The sequence below is a fragment of the Mytilus trossulus genome, chromosome 4 (genome assembly GCF_036588685.1).
Source record: "Mytilus trossulus isolate FHL-02 chromosome 4, PNRI_Mtr1.1.1.hap1, whole genome shotgun sequence".
Taxonomy (NCBI): domain Eukaryota; kingdom Metazoa; phylum Mollusca; class Bivalvia; order Mytilida; family Mytilidae; genus Mytilus; species Mytilus trossulus.
In genome coordinates, this window is record NC_086376.1 from 18,579,208 (window position 1) to 18,600,987 (window position 21,780).

The 21,780-nt window shown below is 31.6% G+C and overlaps 1 protein-coding gene across 4 annotated transcripts; it reads right to left on the reverse strand.

The window, feature by feature from the left end:
- Positions 1 to 69: 69 nt before the first annotated feature.
- Positions 70 to 21,195, reverse strand: LOC134714816 (uncharacterized). Of its 4 annotated transcripts, none has more exons than XM_063576402.1 (3): positions 20,836 to 21,195; positions 2,499 to 5,039; positions 70 to 953 (listed from the first exon to the last, which is right to left on the reverse strand). In XM_063576402.1, the coding sequence occupies exons 2-3, from the start codon at positions 5,035 to 5,037 to the stop codon at positions 898 to 900; spliced, it is 2,595 nt and encodes an 864-aa protein (XP_063432472.1). In that variant the 5' UTR covers positions 5,038 to 5,039; positions 20,836 to 21,195; the 3' UTR covers positions 70 to 897. The 4 variants fall into 4 exon arrangements, with proteins under 4 accessions (XP_063432472.1, XP_063432471.1, XP_063432470.1 ...); XM_063576401.1 differs by lacking the exon at positions 20,836 to 21,195 and adding an exon at positions 12,082 to 12,219; XM_063576400.1 differs by lacking the exon at positions 20,836 to 21,195 and adding an exon at positions 7,594 to 7,908.
- Between the last annotated feature and the right edge of the window lie 585 nt (positions 21,196 to 21,780).

Here is a 21,780-nt window from a genome sequence, read left to right on the forward strand (position 1 = left end):
TTGATTGAAATTATATGCTAGACTATACACCCTTTTAATTTACTATAAAAGCCTTTCTATTTCAGTATGTTCATTATTTATTTGTTTGTTTAATGCAATTACCAACAAAAGATTGTTAAAACATGCACAACAAAAGCAAAAAATATCATAGCTAACATTTACAATATTTTAATATAAAAAAACAATAAATTGACAGACAGGCAAGTATTGCTTAATTCAACATTTGTTACAATTATTCATTCATAAAAAAACATGCAAATAAAAAATATCAAACAAAAAGAACATACACACATTAAAAATAATAATGCCCAAGACTCAACTTAAATACATGATTCAACGGAAATACAAAAAAAAAGGGAAAATTGAAACAATGTCCAAGCTCCATTACTCATGATTATCCAACATTGAAAAAGACATTTGCACTTTCAAGCGATGATGTGTACAATTGTAACACAATGTTAACACAATTCTAACACATAACTGTTATTTCAATTTTTATAATATCTGTGTTTGCAAAAGCCAAATAACAGATGTATAAACTGGATAGATTATAATTATTTTGAAATGCGCCATTGTTTTATCTGTTATTTTCCATTGTGTATAGTTTATTCATCTTGAATAGCTGCGAGATGTAAATTTCCGTATAAAAAGTCTTTGTTCAAATGAGGATGCGTTATACTCTAATTGCTAGACAAATGTATTGTTTTACATTTCTTATTGAATTGTCGGACGGAAGACAACCTGGTTTGTTCTATTTGATTCTTTCATCTAATCCTAGCATATATTGAAGTTAGTTAAAGTTAATTTAATTTCCTATAAACATGATAAAGTACTGCAAGATTGGCATCCATGATTTTGGACTTTCCCGTCACTTCAACTTTCCGGAATGGCAGGTAACTATGGTCCGTTATCATCGAGAATTATGACATTGTCTTCCCTGCTAGGTAAACTCTCTACAAAATGAAACAAAATACATGCTACTAGTATATTTGTAAACAAATGAATGAATTGAATATAATTCTACAAGACAGTATTGAACATACAAAAAAGAAAACAGATATTCTCTATCAAATCCTAATATCCTTCATGTAAATCTACATGTGGATCAAAAATTAAATCACAAAAATGCCGAACTCCCAAGAAAATTCAAAACGGAAAGTTCCTAATCAAATGGCAAAATCAAAGGATAAATCACATCAAACGAATAGACAACAAATGTCATATTCCTAACTTGGTACAGATATTTTCAAGCTCATGTAATCTTTGCTACTAATATACAGTTAAAAATAATAAACTGACCCTTTCAATCATCTTTTCCTGTCTTTCTTACACATTAAGCTTACTGTTTGTGTCATAATTATATATGAATACGTATGTTATCAGTATCTTCCATAGATTTGATTTGATGTCGTTAAAATGGCTAATTATTTTTTTTTACGACGTATCCATGGCCACAAACTGCATTTACTTGCTATAGAATTTTACAAAAACGTGCAAAGATGTTATTTATTTCCCTTAGATTCAGAAAAAAGTAAAAATTCATCATCAGTATATAATATATATTAAATTGCAAAATAACTTTGAATTCATATTTGATCAAAATTCATCCGGGGAAACAACAGTCCTGACTTTTTATCGCTACATTTAGCTTTCTATTTAGTGAGTGTTTTTTCTTTCTTTATCTTTTCGTCTATTGTTTTCCTTTTGTTATGGCATTATCAGGTTTTAAAAAGCAAAGGAAAGAAGGTTCTGTCTAAATATTTAATTTTTGTTTAAAAAAAAATAATCCCTTTAATTACGAGTAAAAAAAGTTCTTGATTTACACTTTAAAATACACGATTAACTAAAAATACACCAATCGCCAATATTTTCATAATACCGACACTTCGGAATAATTCTGTATTTTTGTGATATCACTTTTTACCTGAGGATTATTTAAAAAAAATTACCAGGTATTTCCGTTGTTTTTATAGGGTTTCCCTTAAAACATTTACATGAAAACATTTCACTTGAGTTATACTTCCTAATACATTATTATTTCCTGGTTTATGTTATATCTGGTATGCAATTAACGAGATGTTTACATGCCATTAGCAAAAATTGCTTCCAGTTTACAAGGTTTAAATTGCTTGTGCCATCTGGTACGCTTTAGCCCTGCAATGAGGGAAATAGTGACTTGCAATTTTAAATGTTTGGTAGCAGATAATAGAAAAAATAAACGAAGAATGTGTCCGAGGATACGAATGCTCCGTCTAAGCTTTTCGATTTTCAGGTTTAAAAAGGGAATGTCTCAACGGTAAATGACTCACAACTCAAATCCGACCCTGTCTAAGTGTTGTGATTCATTGAGTTTGAGTTATGAGAAAAAAATATAAGAGTGCGGAAACAACACAATTTGCAATTTCCAAGTTATTAAGGGGCATAACTCTTAAAAATACGTTTACTGTCTTTACATAAGTAACCTGTCTGTAATTGAATAAGGGTGTGTTTAAACTTACCTTTAATTACGGGAACGTTCTGATTCAAAGCTGGACGAGTATTAAACCTTCTACCTCTTCGTAGATATTGTGGCATGTAAGATACATCTGGCAAAGGAAGAAGACATCTTGTATTTTGATGAGGGTTGTAATGTGGAGAATATCCGTTTAAAACTTCAGTAAGCTGGGGAAACAGCTTTTCGAACGCTGTCAGTTCTATCATCTTGTTACATTTTAGAACTTTAACCGGTAATTGATAATATTCTATAAAAGCTTGCTCTTCTAATTCGGTGCAGGTAACAGTTAATAGCACGTTTTCAATTGTGAACAGAAATTCGCTTACTTGTGTGTTGCCATAGTAAAGTTTGCACACTGCTTCAACTAAACAAAACTTTCCAGATCTCCCTGGTTTGCTTAAATGAAGACATGAAATATTTTTACCACCAAACCAAACGCCTTTGATGCATGAAATGAACTCTCTGACTGCTTGCTTTTGCTTCATTTGGTAACTGGTTTCTAATTGTATGTTATTATCTGGTGTTTTTAAATTAGACTGCGTCATATTTCCTGACCTAATCATTGATGGTTCAGTTTTTCTGCATCCTATTGATTCTGTATAGTTTGCATTTGTTTGGCACATGTTCTTCGTCAAGTCGTAAGGTTGGTCGGGCAACCTACATGTTTGTTCACAAATATTGTAATTACTTGCAGAACTATTACCAAATTTAGAAGATGATTGTCGAGAATCTGAAGTCAATATCATGTTGCCACCGCTTGGAGACATACCCATTTCTTTCGGGGCAGTACAATGTACTTGCATTACGTTATGTTTATCAAAATCTAAAGCTCTCGATTTTGTAGTTTTCTGTTGAGTAGAATTCACTTGATTAGATTCTGGGATACTTTGAGCCGTTGGAGTAATATTTTGAATGTTTATTCCGTAGTTAACATTTATGTTCTGGCCTGGTGTAAATGCATTAAAAATTGTTTTCTGCATAATCGGCTGTCCAGTATGTGCCCTTGGTGGTGTAATTTGAGTGTTTTGTTCAAAAGTATACAAAGAGTTATGATGTAATTGAGTATTGTTGATCATATTTGGATTTCTTGTAACATTGAATGGATTCGGAACACGGTTTTGTGGCACAATAGTAACATTAGGTGATCCAAATCTAACATTAGATGGGAATCTGTTGTATCTAAATGTCATTGGTGGATGCATATATTCCTGTTGGTATTCCATGTGCTCCGCATAAGGTGCAGATTTTTCTGGAGAAAATTCTGGGAAAGAATTGGGTAAGTCCGTTTGATGTGTATTGATTTTTAAACCTTCTGTAATAGGTTCTTCCGAGGACAAGTATTGGGCATGATGTAAAGGATCTTTCTCTGGAAGATCGTACACCTGTACATCACAAAAGTCTTGGATTTCGGTTATTGAAACGATTCTTGTTGATACTTTAAACGTAAATTTAAAACCTTCTGCAGAACATCGTCTATTAAGCTCATCACATTCGTCTTCATTAGGTGGCACACCTTCTGACGGCACATTAATAGAAGCGGCATGTTTGAGCACCGCTATTGGTAAAAACTTTATTTCCGACCTGCATACATATGGGATAATTGTGTTGTTAATTTGCAGCCATCCGGATTCAATTGATTTGCGCTTTCTTTTGTTGCTTTCACATGGCAAATCACAACAATCTGGGTATGCCTTTTGAACCACTGAATAAAAATCCATGAACTCTGACAGGTGTACTACTACATCTTCTTGATTAAACAAAGGAATTTCTGATTTTCCTTTATTTTGCATTTGGTATAATTGGTTAAAAACCCTACATTCATTTGGTTTGATGAAGGAACTTGTTAAAGGTTCCCTGTTGGCCAATTCTTTCGGGAAAAAGTTTGGGTACTTTTTTAATATTTTTTGTTCAAGTAAACGGACACAAACATATCTTTTGTTATCTGCTCGAAAGATATAAGGAATATATACTTTATCTATTAAAGTCCATCCAAACAAACCCTCCATTGGTTCGGATTCTTGTTCATTCACTGTTTTTGGATCATTAAAACCTTCATTTGTAATATCATTGAAATTACCTGGATGGTGTTGCATAGGATTTGATGGTGGTGTGTTCATATATCCCATATTTCGGTCGTCAGAATTTGGAAATCGATCTTTTTCTGCAGTGGATATCTGATTATCAAATGATTGTTTGGAATAATGATGATACACATACGGTTTGATTCTACTGAGTTTTGGTTGTGCTAAGTTTCCCTTTTTTACAGAACCTTGTTGCAGTCTATGCTGCATTTGTGCGATTCGTTTAGGCAAGGCATGTGACATTTCTCTGTGTTTTGGTAACGTGTGTAATGTGTTTTGAGACATTGTCAAATCGTTGTGTTTGGTTTCAATTTGTCTTTGACAGTGAATGTTTGATACTTCAGGCTTTCCCATAAAATTTTCAACAGTACAATTTGTATTGTACAAGCTCCTGTTGTTTTGATAAGATCCATATTGGCATGACTTAAATTCTGGTTCCGTTGGCTCCTCTTTAACCTGCATTTCTGTAATAAATGGGGAAAAAAGGTTAACTGTTTGATTATTGTTTGCTAAATATCAACTGTCAAATATCTTTAACGTACACTATCTCTCAGGCATCGATATATTACCAATATTCAACCAGACAATGCTCGTATCTAAATAACACGTACCGATAAACGGTCTACTGCATTAGTAATATTTTTGCTGGTAGAAAATCAGTAATTAATTTGACTAAAAATGTTATTTGATTTTGATTTTCAGCCCCGATGTTGGGCTATTCCGTGGCGGCCATTTTTATATTGGTGGAGGAAGCGCCCAGAGAAAATTACTGACCTACGATATGAAAACTGAAAAACCTAGTTAATTAGGACTGGAGTCGAGTGCACTCGCACGAGCGGGGTTCTAACTCACAACCTTAATGTTAACTGGCTAGTGGTTACAGTAGTGACCACTTAGACCACTCGGCCACCGAGCCCCCCCCCCCCCCAAATTTCTTACGTTTAAGATTGATCGTAGGTATACTGCTTTGTGTAGGATTTGCGATTACCGTGTATGGAATAGTGTTAAAATATCGACGAGAATAAACAAGCAAGTAGAGATCGCAAATAAGAAAATTTAAAGATATAACATACAACCCAACTTAAAAATCCATTACCACTGTACCAGTATACATTTTTTAGGGGCCAGCTGAAGGACACCAACGGGTGCGGGAATTCTCGATACATTGACGACCCATTGGTGGCCTTCGGCTGTTGTCTGCTCAATGGTCGAGTTGGTGTCGCTTTGACACATCCCCTATTTCCTTTCTCAATTTTATTAAAACAAAAAATATAAAATATAAAATAAAAATTACGAATAAAACTGGTGACTGAGCAAAGCAACCCCTTTGATAACACCCCCTCCCTAAACTCGAGTCTAGTGAAAATGTTTGAATATGGCGATTTTAAAGATAAATAACATTGCAGCCTACTTCCTTCCATTGACGTTTTACAAGTGTCCTATCCGTAAAATTCTTTTCTACAAAAACGCCCTTAAAGAAAAATATTCTATATATATATATATATATGCTACATGATATTCAGCACATTCAAATAAATAAACACATGGTTTTTCAACATGTTTTTAAAAAATAAGATTTATTATTTAAAAAATGGATAATCATATGACAAAGTTTTGAATGTTACAAAACACTTTAAAGTAACTTGTGAATGTTCAGGAATATCTAAATCATGAACTGCATAATTTCCTTTTTCCTGTATCTATAAGAGTTTTATGTAAGTGTATATTATAGAAAATCCTGAACTTTAACTTAATTGGTGTTCAGTTTGAAATGTGCCCTTTAATGTCGAGAGCATTTTCCTGATCTGGTTTCTATTTCCGTCTTTAAGTTTAGCGTATTTGTCTTCGACCTGATATCCTACGCTTTTCATTTTCATACAATAATGTCTCATTTATTCATTAAAACGGTTGTGTTTATTTATTTGATTTTTATCTGAAGAAAAAAAACCCACAATAGGATACAAAAAACAACATAGAAAACGAAAGATTGAACAAAGAGAACCCTTACAAAAACTCGAAGTATGAGATGCTATGAAAAGGTTGATAATCCCCCTAGGCCAACAGTCAACAACCTGAGGTAACGAGCTAGTTGTAGGAATTAAATTAACGGTACCAATTTGACTGTAAAAGATACGTAATTAATGTATCTACAGAGATGATTGAGACTTATCTATTTAAAATTACAAAACATTATTCAAATGTAATAAAGAGGTTATCATTACAGAGGTCTAAAAAAATAATCCAAACCAAACGGAGCTACACGAGAGAAAGATATATTCCTTATTTTAAATGATTTCAAAACAAATTTCGTCGGTAATGCTAGAGTTTAACATATGTACTTGAAAGTTTGAAATACAATAAACCATTGAGGTATGTGTTAAAAAAAAGAAAAAAAACAAAAGCCGAAACATGTATAAAGAATCATAGCCATGCGTTAAGGAGATACCTTCATTAGTTTTAAAGTAAGCTCAAAATTCAAATGCAATGTAACAATAAATCGCCCTGAATGCGCATGAAAAAATTGTCACTGGACGTTTAGTAATGATTAATCAAACAATGCTATAATTGACAAATCAAAATCAAAAATTGTCCACTCAATGATATTCGTTTCGCCCCATCGTAAATATGAATCTTTATAGAAAATATATTGTATTCAAGCAATATACCAAACGGTAAGTTTAATGTGGCCTTCAGTACTTACGAAAATGAGAAAGATGAACGAACACCGGCAGTCACTTAATAAAGGCAATATGCCACACTGACTGTCAATGCAACGATGTTGTTAGCTTTTTGACATTCACGCGACACTACGTAGTGTTCTTAATGATTTTAAAACGAAGATTTTTGTAGATACACATCATTTCCCCTATATATAATTTCATTTGTATCCATTCTATATCTATATCCCTTACATATCCCCATATATTTCCCCGTATATATCCCTAATTGTATTCATTCTATATCATCTTTCACTGTTAGATTTTCCCAAATGAATTATTAAAAGTATTAAAATCTTACCTGACGATGAAAGCTTGTATAAAGCACGTGTCCCACTTTAATAATGAGTTCAAGTTTCTAGTTATAAATAGTTTATACTTGATTCAAACTGTTACATTGTTATCGTTTGACCCACAACTTATTTAATAAGATGATGCATGAGTGTAACTAATTTCAATGCTCCTTAAAAAGTCCACTTAAAGTACCGCCATTCACTTGAATGCTTATATTTACTAACATTCATTCATTCATTAATTTGAAATATATATGATCGATTTATCATAAAATATAAGTGTTTAAACGTTGTCTCGTACTAACCATGAAATGATATGTGTACAAGTAGTAAAAATATGAGAAATAAATAACATATCCGTTTAGGTAAAATATGACTTCCTCTATACAGTCAAATTATATGGGTTATGTCGCAGATTTATTATTTTTACATTATCGGAAAAAATTTACAAATAGTTTTATGTAAGTCGTTATGGAAGGGAATATCCGCCATAATTATGCATTTCTTAATTCGTTAACATGTACTTTCCTAATTTGTAACATGTACTTTCCTAATTTGTGACATGTACTTTCTTAATTTGTAACATGTACTTTCTTAATTTGTAACATGTACTTTCTTAATTTGTAACATATGTACTTTCTTAATTTGTAACATGTACTTTCCTAATTTGTGACATGTACTTTCTTAATTTGTAACATGTACTTTCTTAATTTGTAACATGTACTTTCTTAATTTGTAACATGTACTTTCTTAATTTGTGACATGTACTTTCTACATCCGTTATATGAATTTCTACATTTCTTGATTTGCGTGATGTAAATTCTTAATGTGAAAATGCAGGGTTCTCAAACTCAAAGTTCAAAATCAACAAGTTACAAATCATTAATTTCTACAAGAATGAAATAGGGCTACAATATTCCGCACTACATCGCTGTGGATCTATGTCAAATCGTACCTTAGCCAACTCGTACTTTTGTCAACTCGCACCCATTATTTTATAATTTATACGCAATTAAAAAAAATCATGTTCAATTGTATTATATGCAATTTTATTTATTGGTATGCTGATGCAATTTGTTTTTCAAATTAGAGATCATTTTAAAATAAAATAAAATAATTTTTTAACTTTACTTTCCGCTATATAAATAATGTTCACTTGTCTCCCTAAATAATTCAAAATTTGGGGGCTATGTTGAACGCATCTATCCCATCGAACCAGAGATAGAGGATACACCAGATACAGTTAAGTAAGCCTCCTTTCTTGACTTACATCTAGAAATTGACAATGAGGACCGATTGAAAACCAAACTTTAAGACATGATTGAGCTTCCCAATTGAGAAAATTCAATTTCTATGAAGCAACATTCCAGCAGCACTGGCATACGGATTATATATCTCCGAATCCATACAATTTTCCCGGGCTTGTATATCCTATCATGATTTCCTTGATAGAGGTTTGCTTCTCACAAGGAAGCTATTAAACAAAGACTTCCAAATAGTGAAGTTGAAATCATTCCTCGTAAATTTTACGGACACCATCACGAATTGGTTGACCGTTACGGAATAAGCGTTTCTCAAGTTATATGGGATATGTTCCTGATTACGTTGTTACAATTCCCTTTTCACCACTAATGTAACCTACCGAATTAGACTAATTACCGCGTTTTTTTTTACACGAGCAACACGACGGGTGCCACATGTGAAGCAGGATCTGCTTATCCTCCCGGAGCACCTAAGATTTTTTTTTTGGTGGGGTTCGTGCTGCTTAGTCTCTAGTTTTCAATGTTGTGTCTTGTGTACTAATACTTGTCTGTTTGTCTTTTCAATTTTTAGCCATGGCGTTGTCAGTTTATTTTCGATCTATGAGTTTAGCTGTCCCTCTGATATCTTTCGTCCCTCTTTTATTCGGAAGTCTTTAGAAGTAAGTGATTTTTCCATAACGTCTGCTGGTATGTTTATAATGAAGGCATTTCGAATTTTTTCGAAGCGATAAAGGCATAGACATAATCATCTGGAAGGTTTAAATTATATAACCCAGTAAATGTCATTTCGACGAAATTACAAACTCATCATGTCCAAGTAAAATGTCAATGACAGTCGGAGATAGCAGTCTTTTCTTCAGCCCACAAATGAATAAGAAAGAAGAATTAAAGCTATCGTTGTTCAATTTATATTCACTGTTAACAGTTCGACTGCCTGCCGATGATTTCTTTTAAGATAAAGACCTCTTGCACCATTCCATTATCTACCAGAAGTCGGTGAAGCATTTGCGTTCGTTTGACGAGGAGACGATCCCTTTGAAGTCGTTTCAAGATTTCTTGACGAAGAGCTTGTACGAAACTTACAAAAAATACCGGATTCAAAGGTAAATTTAAATCGGATAGTCTCTTCAAAATTGCGAAAATCAAAACCGCAAACACATAAAACTAATGGAAAACATTAGTTTTATGTATTTGAACTGTCATACAGGTATATCTTTATGAAAAAAATGGGGTATTGAACATGGTTTTCGAACAAGGTGCTCTCTAAGGACCTCCCAAATACATAATTTGAATTCGATATTACGAATTGAAATGTTTATTAATTATTCCAAAATTCGGTTTCAAATGATGAATTCGTTATCACGAATAATGCATAAGTTATAACAATTTTTGTAATGCGCAATAACTACTTATCACGAATTACAAGAACATGGGATAACGAATTTAATTCAAAATTACGAATAAATAAAACTGTTATAACTTTATTACAGAAATTGGTCGTCATAATTTAATCTGTTATAATGAGTTTTTCAATTTCTGACAAAGATTTAGGTTAAAAAAACCTTTGTGATTTCGAAATAAAATATATATTTTTCCAGAGTTCTTAAGGTGGCTCGGGCCTAATCGAAGTTTCTATCAGAAGTGCCGTATTTTTTGTTAGTTTATTCTTTACAGAAAGTGAATCACATTGGTCGAAAAAAAGGGGGTCACGGACCATTTAAGCTCAAAATTTTACTTTTTAAAAACAGGTTTGTAAAAGGGAACACTCTTCAATGAAATGATAGGGAAAAGAGAGGTGTTGACATATTTTTAATATCGGAATATAAAAAAAAACGTTCTATGACACTTGGTCCAAAACTGTAATATAAAAAGCTGAACTATAGCTTCAAAGAATTAGCAAATAAAAAACATATGTCACCGATAAGGAAAAAAAATTATTTTGCCTTAAAACCCAAATTTTGGCGGGAAAATTAGAAAAATGGATGAAATGTCATTTTGACGATTTGAAAAATATGGATAATAACGAAAATATTCTATAAGACACATAACTACAATGATTTATTTATGGAATTAATTTTCCTCGGATTTCTGTGACATGCACATGTAATATATACGTTCAGTACAAATAATATACGATGTCAAAATAGTTAGACCGCGTGAAAAATAGTCTCAATGATTATGAAAAATATGTTGACGTCAAGAACCATTACAAATGGAAAATTTGAATGACTAATTATGCATTGTACCATCACATTCTACATGAAAATGTTAGTAACACGTGCTATTTAAAAGTTTCAAATAAAGAATAGAAACTTAGATAATAAACAGTTTATGGATTTCAAACATGTAGACATCTGTCTCTGTAATCGATAATCAACCAGTGAAAATATTCAACTTTCTCATAATACAGTGAAAGCATCATTTACACTTCGGTTATTATATATATCATGTGTATGAACATGTGCGTCCCGTTATAAACCCGAATTAAACCAATAGGTAAATCACATTCACAAAAATAACATTATAGTATTTTGACTTTAAATGTAAAACGTTAAAACGATAAGCAATCAATCCATACAATAATTACTTAATCGAAGAGTGATCAATATTGAATTTTAAAGTTAAGCAATTTTGATTCTGTAGAAGAAACATCTTTTTTATATATGATATAATGCACATACATTTAGGGGAAAAAAATATGTTATGAATACAACAAGGTAAGGATTTTTTAATGGATATCATGGATGCAAAAATGTAGCCCATGGAAAAAATGTCGAAAAATAGTTATAGTGTATCGAAAATATCGTCAACTGTTTAGCATAAGCACTGAAGTTCAAGTTAAGAATACATATAACGGGGACCACATAACACATTATATTTACGATTCATTAAGGCCAAAAAAAATGAAAATTGTAGCACAATGCAATTCTAACAAAATTGGTATTTTTACAACCAAAAATATAGTTGGTTCAAAACCTCACTCAATAGTGACTAAATTTAACAAGATTGCAATAAGTTCTAAAAATAGATATCAATCATACGGAAGTTATGTCTCTTGAAATATTTTTTTTTTTTAAATATAATAAATTTAATATATACTTTTTTATTTTAAAATTGCATGACTACAATTTTTTTAAATCCTCGTGGTGAAATGATAAAGTTATGTATTTTTACTGTAAACATGACAATTAATTTACAAATAAGGAGAACCTAATATATATATTAACAGCATACCTTGTGTGATCAATAAATTTCGCAAATATAATTTTTTTAGATGATCAATCTGTTTTCAAACTGTTTCCTGACAATTTTATCACAATTCTTAGAAATAACCGTCTCAAAAGAAATTAAATATAATTTCATTGGTTGAAATTATACTTCCTAGTACGGATATTACACAATGATTATAAACTTTACCCTCATGAGAAGATCAAATACACAACGCTAATCATATGATAAAGAGAATTCGCTACCGAGCGGTTACATAGCTTTTATTTTAACGACTTTCTTCATTTGGACCTGTTATTGGTCAGAGAAAAAAGTGTTGAAACAGAAAGTTATTATTTTATGTATGTCTGTTTGTTTGTCTTACCTTGATAAGGTTATTTTTTCTTGATTATTTGATTTTCCTATCTAATTATTTTTGTTACTGTGTGTGTGAAAAGGTTTAACTATGAGAAAATAAAGGGTTGCAGGTAGGTGAAACTAAAATTAGTGAAGAGATAAATGAAAAATGAACAAATTTATGCCCTACTTATATAATTCAAAGCCCGATATGGGCTCCAGAAGCAACGAAGCAGCGCATCTAGTTTGGACGGGCAAATATCCGCTTTTTGGTATGAGGCGAGCTCTGACGTCACACGGCCCAAGCTTGTCTAGCAAAACAGCCGTTGGACGTCAGAGTAATCGCGGACTTACTTACATCATACCATAATTTCTTGTACTTTTTAAAAAGTTGTTGAAATAAGTTAAATAAGATTTCTGACGTGTTCATTTATTAATCTTTGCAAAAATTCTACGATTCTCATTTCACCTTGATCTGTTAGATTTTTTGGGAATTTTATATCTTCAGAAATAAACACGGAAATATAAGTAAAAAGTAGAAATCTATAGTTATTTACAAAAAACAACAGAACACTTAATTTTACGGAAATATTTAGTAAGGTTAAATAGAAAGCTGTTACATAAGCCTTATCAAATATGAAAAGGGATTATTAGGAAAAAGAAAAGAACGAAAATCCAATTTTCTGACATTGTGTCACGCATGTCATAATAAAACTGAAATACAGATTTTTCTTCTTTTGTTTGTTTTATTATGACAGTACTCTATTTATAAATTTATAAATTTATAATTTATAAAGGAGTTGGTCCGGTAAGGATCGATTTTGGCCTCAAATTTCAGTTTCATCTGACGAAAGATTTTGACTCCTTTTTAAACACTCAAGTGTCTATTTCATTTGATTCAATTAGTTTATGTGAAGATTTTGACTAATTTAGTCATTAAAAACGCTCCGATTCAAGCACAAATATGAAAAATCTGCCAAAAATGCCAAAACATGTCACTTTTCAGATGGTTTTTGTCAAAAATGAAAGTGGCCGCATCCGTGTTCATCCTCAACCTTTATATATGTTATGTATTATCATCAAATACAACTTTCCTTTCAATATTTTGGTTGAACACGAATGCAGCCACTTTCGTTTTACACGGAACCGTTTAAAATTTAACAAAAATGCTAGAATTGTGAAGATGTCAGTTATTTAGTATGACTTAATGGTGCTTGTACCCGATATCTGTTCATTGTATTGTCAAAAGCCCGTATTTATGTAGCGGAAGCATTCTACTATCTAATAAATAACTAAAAGTTAACATTTGAGCAATTTTGTAAAACTGCTATATGTTGGGGCCAAAAAGGGGTCTTACTCCTTTATAAATTCATAAGTTCACTGTCTACCCAAAAAATAGAATTTTTGAAATACTAAGGATTTTCTACCTCAGAAATAGATTACCTTAATTTGACCTTTTGAATTTTTTTTTATTCGAGCGTCAAAGATGAGTAATTTGTAGACGAAACGCACTGTGATAGCAGATCGTAGCATTACAGATACATATGATTATTGGTCATACTAGATTTCTCAATTTCCGACTGTCTTATACTTTCTGGAGGGCGTCCTGCTTCTTGGCGCGTGATGCAAGCAACGGCAAGTCAGAAAGGTGATAGTAAACTCAGTTAAATTTTGAATTCGGCCGTCCAAAGTATTTGAACTGATTGTACCAAATCAGTTGATCATGAAACTGGTACTGTCCTAAACATCAATTATTCATTCAAATGGAAAATGTCGAACATATCTGGTTTCAATCGAATCAAGAGTTCTATTTTCTCTCTTAAATGATAAACGTCAAAACTTTACAATGCTATTTCAGTATATTGATAGGTTCTTTATAAAATAAGCAGAAATATATTCAACAACCGGAAATAATCAAAGTGACGTCTCCCAAATTCGTACTTGATCAAAGTTTTGTGGTTATAAGTATTATGTTTAAGTTTCATAACATCTGGTTGGGGCAAACCGGAACCAAAAAATCAGCATTTTTTTACGTTTTTAAAGGGGCATAGCTCTATAACGGTAAGAGTGACACCACCAAATTTCAAATTTTATATGTGTTTTGTTGTGATGAGCATTATGTATAAGTGTCATAACATTTTGTTGAGGCAAACTAAAGTTAGAGAACGGAAACTTTGGGATGTACAGCCGGCCAATTATAAAACGTAATGCCGCCTCAGATACGACGGGGGCATAAACATATCTTAGATATAAAAAAGAAGATGTGGCATGATTGCCAATGGGACAACTCACCAAGAGAGACCAATATAACACAGAAGTTTACCTTTGTAAAAATCTGTACATCAAAATATCTTATGTAGTTTGATTATGCTCTTAACTCTTTTAATTTGTTTATGCAACATGTATATGAATTTCATTTTTTTGCATGATGCGTATACCCAGAGACTGTTCACATATCATTAAGATGTACCTTGTGAAAAGTACTTTTATTCCATTGATTCAAGGGTTAAGAAAAGATGCTCAGAAAAATTAAAAGAACATTTCATTGTTTTCAAATAAAATTTATCTAGTATGCGTCATACATAGTATTCTAGTTTGCAAGTAAAGATGAAGCCGATATCTCACATTTTCACAAAGGTAAAATTCAGTAGGTTGATGTAACTTAATGGGAATTCATTATTGAAAGTCTTTATGATATATCTTACAATTTTAAATTTAACACTTCTATATGTAGCCATAAATTAAACGCTACCTGCACTACACATTGATGTTGAAAGAAATTTCGTTACAAAAATAGAGATTTTATTGCATTATTACTTGAGTGTGTAAAGGTAATATCGTTAGTTAGCTCGCTTGCTAGCTGCACCGTGAAGTCATCATAAGGTTAGGTATACTACACTCCTTTAAGAGCGGACTAGTCCGACCTATTACCAATCTATATGTCTGTAGGACAAGACTTCTCTGAAAGAATGGAAGTTTTTGTACACAATTCTATAGAAAGACATCATTTGACAGTTCTTGTCCATTTGTTTTTGATGCCTTTTGTTTTTTTATATTGCCATGTGATTATGGACTTTCCAAATTGATTTTCCTCTGAGTTCAGTATTTTTGTGATTTTATTTTTTACAGGGCTATAGAATAAAGTGATACTACTAGTGATTGCTGAGAAAATCTTTATTTATTACCAGTTTATTTATTTTCATAAATGAATACCCAAAAGTCAAATTCGTCAAAATTACAGTCGTAAAAAAGGCAACAGTAGTTTACCGCTGTTCACATCGTTCTGTCAAATCGTTCAAATATATCTTAACTAAAACATTTTCCGTGCATACAGGATACTTATTCGTTAAAGTATCAAAATTATACATGATCTGATTTTCAATTTGTTTTATAAGGTTTTCGTTTTAAAGTATTGAACAAAAGACACATAATTGATTAATTTGTCTTGTCATGACAGTTTTTATTCAGGTTTCAATTTAATATCTCTGAAATAAAATTATAAACAGGAATAATTAGATTAGAATCAGTATATCGATATATAGATATAGGAAGATGTGGTAAGTGTGCCAATGAGACAACTCTTCATCCAAGTCACAATTTATAAAAAAAAAAACACATTATAGGTCAGGTTCGGTCTTCAAAACAGAGCCTTGATTTGCATTGAACAGCAAGATATAAAGGGACCCAAAAATACTAATGTAAAACAGTTCAAGCGAGAAAACCAATGGTCTAATCTATATAAGAAACGAAAACCAGAAACACATATGAACCATATAAACAAATGACAACCACTGAACATCAGATTCCTGACTTAGGACAGTTGAAAACAATTGCAGCAGGATTAAACGTTTTAATGGTACTAAATCATCTCCCTTATATATATATATATATTCATATGTATCAGTTAATTTCAATTTCAATATCAAAGATCTAAATAACATCTATAAGGGAAACAGTAGTATACCGGTGTTCAAAAGCCAAAAATCGATTTAGAGAAACAAAATGAGTTTTACAAACCAAAACTGATGGAAACACATCAATTATAAGACGACAACAAAATAAAAACAGAAACACTTTAATTGTACCAAGAACAATAGACTTTAAAATATCTCCATATACAGCCTGGTCAGTAAATAACTTTAAAAATAAGGCATTTCTTCTACGATGTCATAATGTAAAACACTTTTTGCATAGCGTTGTCAATAATATGCTCTTAGAATAAAACATTATGCGCAGAACGTACAGCCTATTCGAATCGTATTTGATAGTTGCTATGTACTTCTTCGTTGTATTATGCTATTTGATAGCAGAGCATAGCACTACAGATACATATGATAATTGGTCATACTAGATTTCTCAATTTCCTACAGTCTGGTCATTTCTGGAGGGCGCCCTGCTTCTTGGCGCGTGATTCCAGCAACAACAAGTCAGAAAGGGGATAGTTAACTCAGTTAAATTCTGAATTGGGGCGTCCAAAGTATTGGAATTGATTGTATCAGATCAGATTATCCTAAAAAGGATACTGTCCTAAACATCAATTATTCATTCAAATGTAAAACTTCAAACATATATGGTTTCAATCGAATCAAGAGTTATATTTTCTTTCTTAAAAGATCTACTTCAAAACTTCACAATGCAATTTCAGTATATTGATAGGTTCTTTATAGAAAAATCAGAAAAATATTCAACAATCGGAAATAGTACCAGTGTCAAAGTGACGCTTCCCGAATTTGTACTTGATCGAAGTTTTGTGGTAATTAGTATTATGTTTAAGTTTCACAACATTTGGTTGAGGCAAGCTTTAGAACCGAAACGAAAATTCAGCAACTTTTTCATTTATTAAGGGGCATTACACTTGAACGGTTCAAGTGACATCAACAAAATTTAAACTTGATCTGTGTTTTGTGGTTATAAGCATTGTGTATACGTTTTATAATATTTTGTTGAGACAAACTCAAGTAAGAGGACAAAAACCAAATAATCAGCATTGTTTTCGGTTTTAAAGGGGCATAGCTCTGAACAGTTAAAGGAACACCACCAAAATTCAAATTTGATCTGTGTTTTGTGATAGTAAGCATAGTGTAAAGGTTTCATAACATTTGGTTAAGGCAAACTAAAGTTACAGAACGGACACTTTGGGATGTACAGACGGACAATGGTAAAACGTAATGCGCCCCTCAGATACGGCGTGGGCATATGCAATATCTTGAAATTTACCTCTGTAAAAATCTAAACATCAAATTTCTTATGTAATTTTATTATGCTCTTAACATTTTTAATTTGTTTGTGCAACATATACTAATATATATATGAATTTCCCTTTTTTGCATCATGCTTATACACAGAGTCTGTTCACATTACATTAGATATACCTTGTGAACACTACTTTTATTCTATTGATTTGAGGGTTAAGACGCTCAGAAAGTTTAAAGAACTTTTCATCTGTTGAGCGTCATACATAATACTAAAAGGTGAAGCCGATATCTTACATTTTCACAAAAGTAAAAATCATAAGTTGATGTAACTTCATGGAAATTCATAATTGAAAGTCTTTATGATATATCTAACAAATATTTATTTATCATTTCTTTATGTAGCAATACTTTAAACGCATATGTTGAAGGTAATTTTGTTACAAAAATAAAATATTTTTTGCATAATTACTTACACCGAGTGTGTAAAGGTAATATCGTTCCTAGCTGCACCGTGAAGTCATCATAAGGTTAGGTGTACTTCACTCTTTAAGAGCGGACTAGTCCGACAGATAACCAATCTATATGTCTGTAGGACAAGACTACTCTGAAAGAATGGAAGTTTTTGTACACAATTCTATAGAAAGACATCATTTACAGGGCTATAGAATAAAGTGATACTACTAGTGATTGCTGACAAAAATCTTTCTTTATTACCGGTTTATCTATTTTCATGAACGAATACCCAAAAGTCAAATCCGTCAAAATACCAGTTGTAAATAAAGGCAACCGCTGTTTAAATCATTCTGTCAAATCGTTAAAATATGTGTTAACTAAAACCTTTTCCGTGCACACAGTAACTTATTCGCTAAAGCATCAAAATTATACATGCTAGTGGTCTGATTTTTGATTTTTTTTTTATAAGCTTTCGTTTTAAAGTATTGAAATAAAAACTCATAAATGGTTAATTTGTCTTGTCATGGCAGTGTTTCTTCAGGTTTCACTATGCTTTCTCTGACATAAAATTATAAACAGGATTAATTAGATTAGTATCAGTATATCGATATATAGATATAGGAAGAATTGGTATGTGTGCCAATGAGACAACTATCAATCCAAGTCACAATTTATAAAAAAAAAAAAAACAATGTAGGTCTTCAACACGGATCCTAGACTCGCACCGAACAGCAAGATATAAAGGGCCCCAATACTAATGTAAATCCATTCAAACCTTCTCCCTTTTCCATATATATTTATAGGTATCAGTTCATTTCAATTTCAGTGTCAAATCTAAATAACATCTATAAGAGAAACAGTAGTACACCGCTGGTTTAAAGTCATAAATCGATTGAGAGAAAATAAATGCGTTTTACAAACCAAAACTGAGAGAAACACATCAAGTATTAGAGGACAACAACGAAAGAACAGAAACATTGATATTTAACAAAAAACAAACGCTAGTGAAATATAAATGGAACCGAATAGTCGGATTAAAGTTAGACTAGGATAAAGTAGGTCGACTGGATCAATAACTATGAGTGGAAAAAAAACAATGTTCATTTAAAACGAGAAACACTTAAGAACCACACCAACATACGACAACTACTGAACAACACTCTCCTGATTTAGAACAGGTGCATAAAATATATCCATTATCATTACTTTTACTCTATAGGTCTTTTTTTAGCAATGGGATGGTTTCTATGGTTTGTCAATTCAGTAACAATATATTATAGACTAAATAGCATTCAAATATATCACTCAATAGTTCATCTTTAATGTCGACAAAGGAGAGAGAGTCCGATTGGACTTCTTTCTTAAAGCTATGGTATTTAATTTGACGTCTTTTAGAGGAATACAAATTAAGACATCGACTTTAGACTGTTGTGTCAGGTGGAACACCGACTTGAGGAAAAGTCTTCGATGATCGCCCATACTTCTATCATATGTATAACCAACAACAATTGAAATCTATCCGTCCGATCTATAACCTCGATAGTTATCAAACAAACTTACTCGATCACTAAAATCGATAACAATTGGTATCGGTCAACCAAATAGTCATGTATTTGAATTGGCACGATATCTATGGGATACAAGCTATCTAAACGTACAGCCAAGACAATAGTTATTTAGATTGTGTACTCGATACTTATGATCAAATATGTCGATAACGATTGAACATTATATTAATCTTTCAGTCCAATCACTTTAAATTCAAATGAAGAATTGTCTTTTCAATCGAGCAGCTTTTTTGTTTATCAACTTCTGATCTTCGCCTTATGTTAGATCTGTCCTATGTGTATAAACCTACAAAATCACACATTATTTCTACACAGTGTTCTATGTTTTCTATACTTTATTATGTACTTCTTCATTAATTGACAAACTATAGCTTTGCTTCAAATCGTATTAAGGTTTTGTTGAGAAATATTATTTTGACAGTTGCTGACATATGTCAACATTAACGAAAATTGTAGTCTTTTGACATATTTATGCTTTTACAATTTATAAGTCCAATGATCAAGACGTTTGCGAAATGTTCAATCAAAGATATGTTTAACACAGCTTGGCATTTTAATCGTCTGTCATTATAATCATCATTTCCATTTTGGTAACAAAACACAACAAAAAAAGCTATGAGCCTATACAAAATTTCTTGAGTGGTCCTTAAACAGTACATTTACTATATGTCAATTTTGTATATTTCGCCCCACTTTCTCAGTTATCATGTTTTGATTTGCAGTATAAGCAAAGGAAAAATAATCAACTGGTCAAGATTTGTAATTACATCTTGACCTCTATTAATGCTATGACTTCTTCTTTTCTTTGACTTGAACAAAAAGAACCTAGCTTTTGGATTGCGCCAGTAAAATTTTCCTATGTTGCTGTTAAATATTTATAAGGTGATGGTAATCTCGTGTCAATCAACCGATGATGTCTCAATTAACAAGGTGTAGTAATATCTCAATTATCAACGTTTAGTAATATCATATGTAGGGTAAGCCAATCTACATTCACTTGTACTATGTTGTTAATTTATTGAATGAGATATCGACATTTTTCTTCATCAATACTTATCAAACAGATGTAATGTTATCCTTTGTTTACTAAGTTGCAAACAAATCATGTTCATTTACATTTAATGATTTATTGTTGTAAATAAAATTGTAAACTACTTATATAAAAAGGTAAGATGATGTTTTCTTTCAAGCATTAAACTTTTACTCACTTGATCCCAATGTATTTCTTTTAACTTTTTCTTCTACAAATTAGTGTAATTTATCTTCAATTTTGTCACACGTGTCAATAGTTTCCACTGCGTCATTTGTCATATCGTTGATTGTCACAGATTTTTTTTCATTTCGAGAACGTTTTGTTAATTATATAGATTAATACAGCTGCAAGTGAGTTTATAAATATCTGTTTATATCCTGTTTAGTTAATTATGTACAATCTAAAGCGAATACGTCCTATGTCGATTTTTCTTAACTAATATCAGAGACATGTATATAAAACATATATGCGTCTCTGTAAATATACATAACGTAAAAAGTCCTTCAAAATACACAATTTCAGTAATATGAGTCTCTTCGTATATTGTCTTTTTGTGAAAAGAATTCCTTCAACCATTGAATTAGATCAGTGTTGAATAGAGCTAAAATTGGCATGTTTTTTAAATATAGTGTTATACCCTAAATATTTCACTGTCAGTCAAGGTTAAATAGTGTAAGATGTATAAGAGATAACTTGATAAAAATGTTATTTACTACCTGTATTCTACCTGTAACCGTTTTGTACTTTACATGATGTGTAGGAACTAGGGTAGGGAAAACCAGAAAATTGTTCAAACCATGACGAAAAGTAGGAGATAAAAATATTAACAATAAGCAATCTGACGGTTTACGGAAAATAATATTTAGCCAGAAATAAGGAGTACAGGAAATATCATCAGTGACAAATATTTTATCATTTCCGCAAAATTAGTTTCTTCAAAAGTAAACTTTACCTAAATTTAAAAACTTTAAAAAGGTTAATCCCAAGTTAGTTTGCAAACACATTTTACCACCCCTGTTTTATTGAAGATTACTATATCTTTAACCTTCAATCCTATTGAATACCGATATTCATTGTTTAAGCAGTTACATCTAACCCTTAGCAAAATATCTCGCAATAA

Bases quoted from the DNA above. Each gene is read 5' to 3' on its own strand.
- LOC134714816 (XM_063576402.1), bottom strand. From the start codon at position 5,037: ATGCAGGTTAAAGAGGAGCCAACGGAACCAGAATTTAAGTCATGCCAA. The intron at 954-2,498 runs GTAAGTTTAAAC...TTCATTTTGTAG, and splicing joins GAACGTTCCCGTAATTAAAG to AGAGTTTACCTAGCAGGGAA.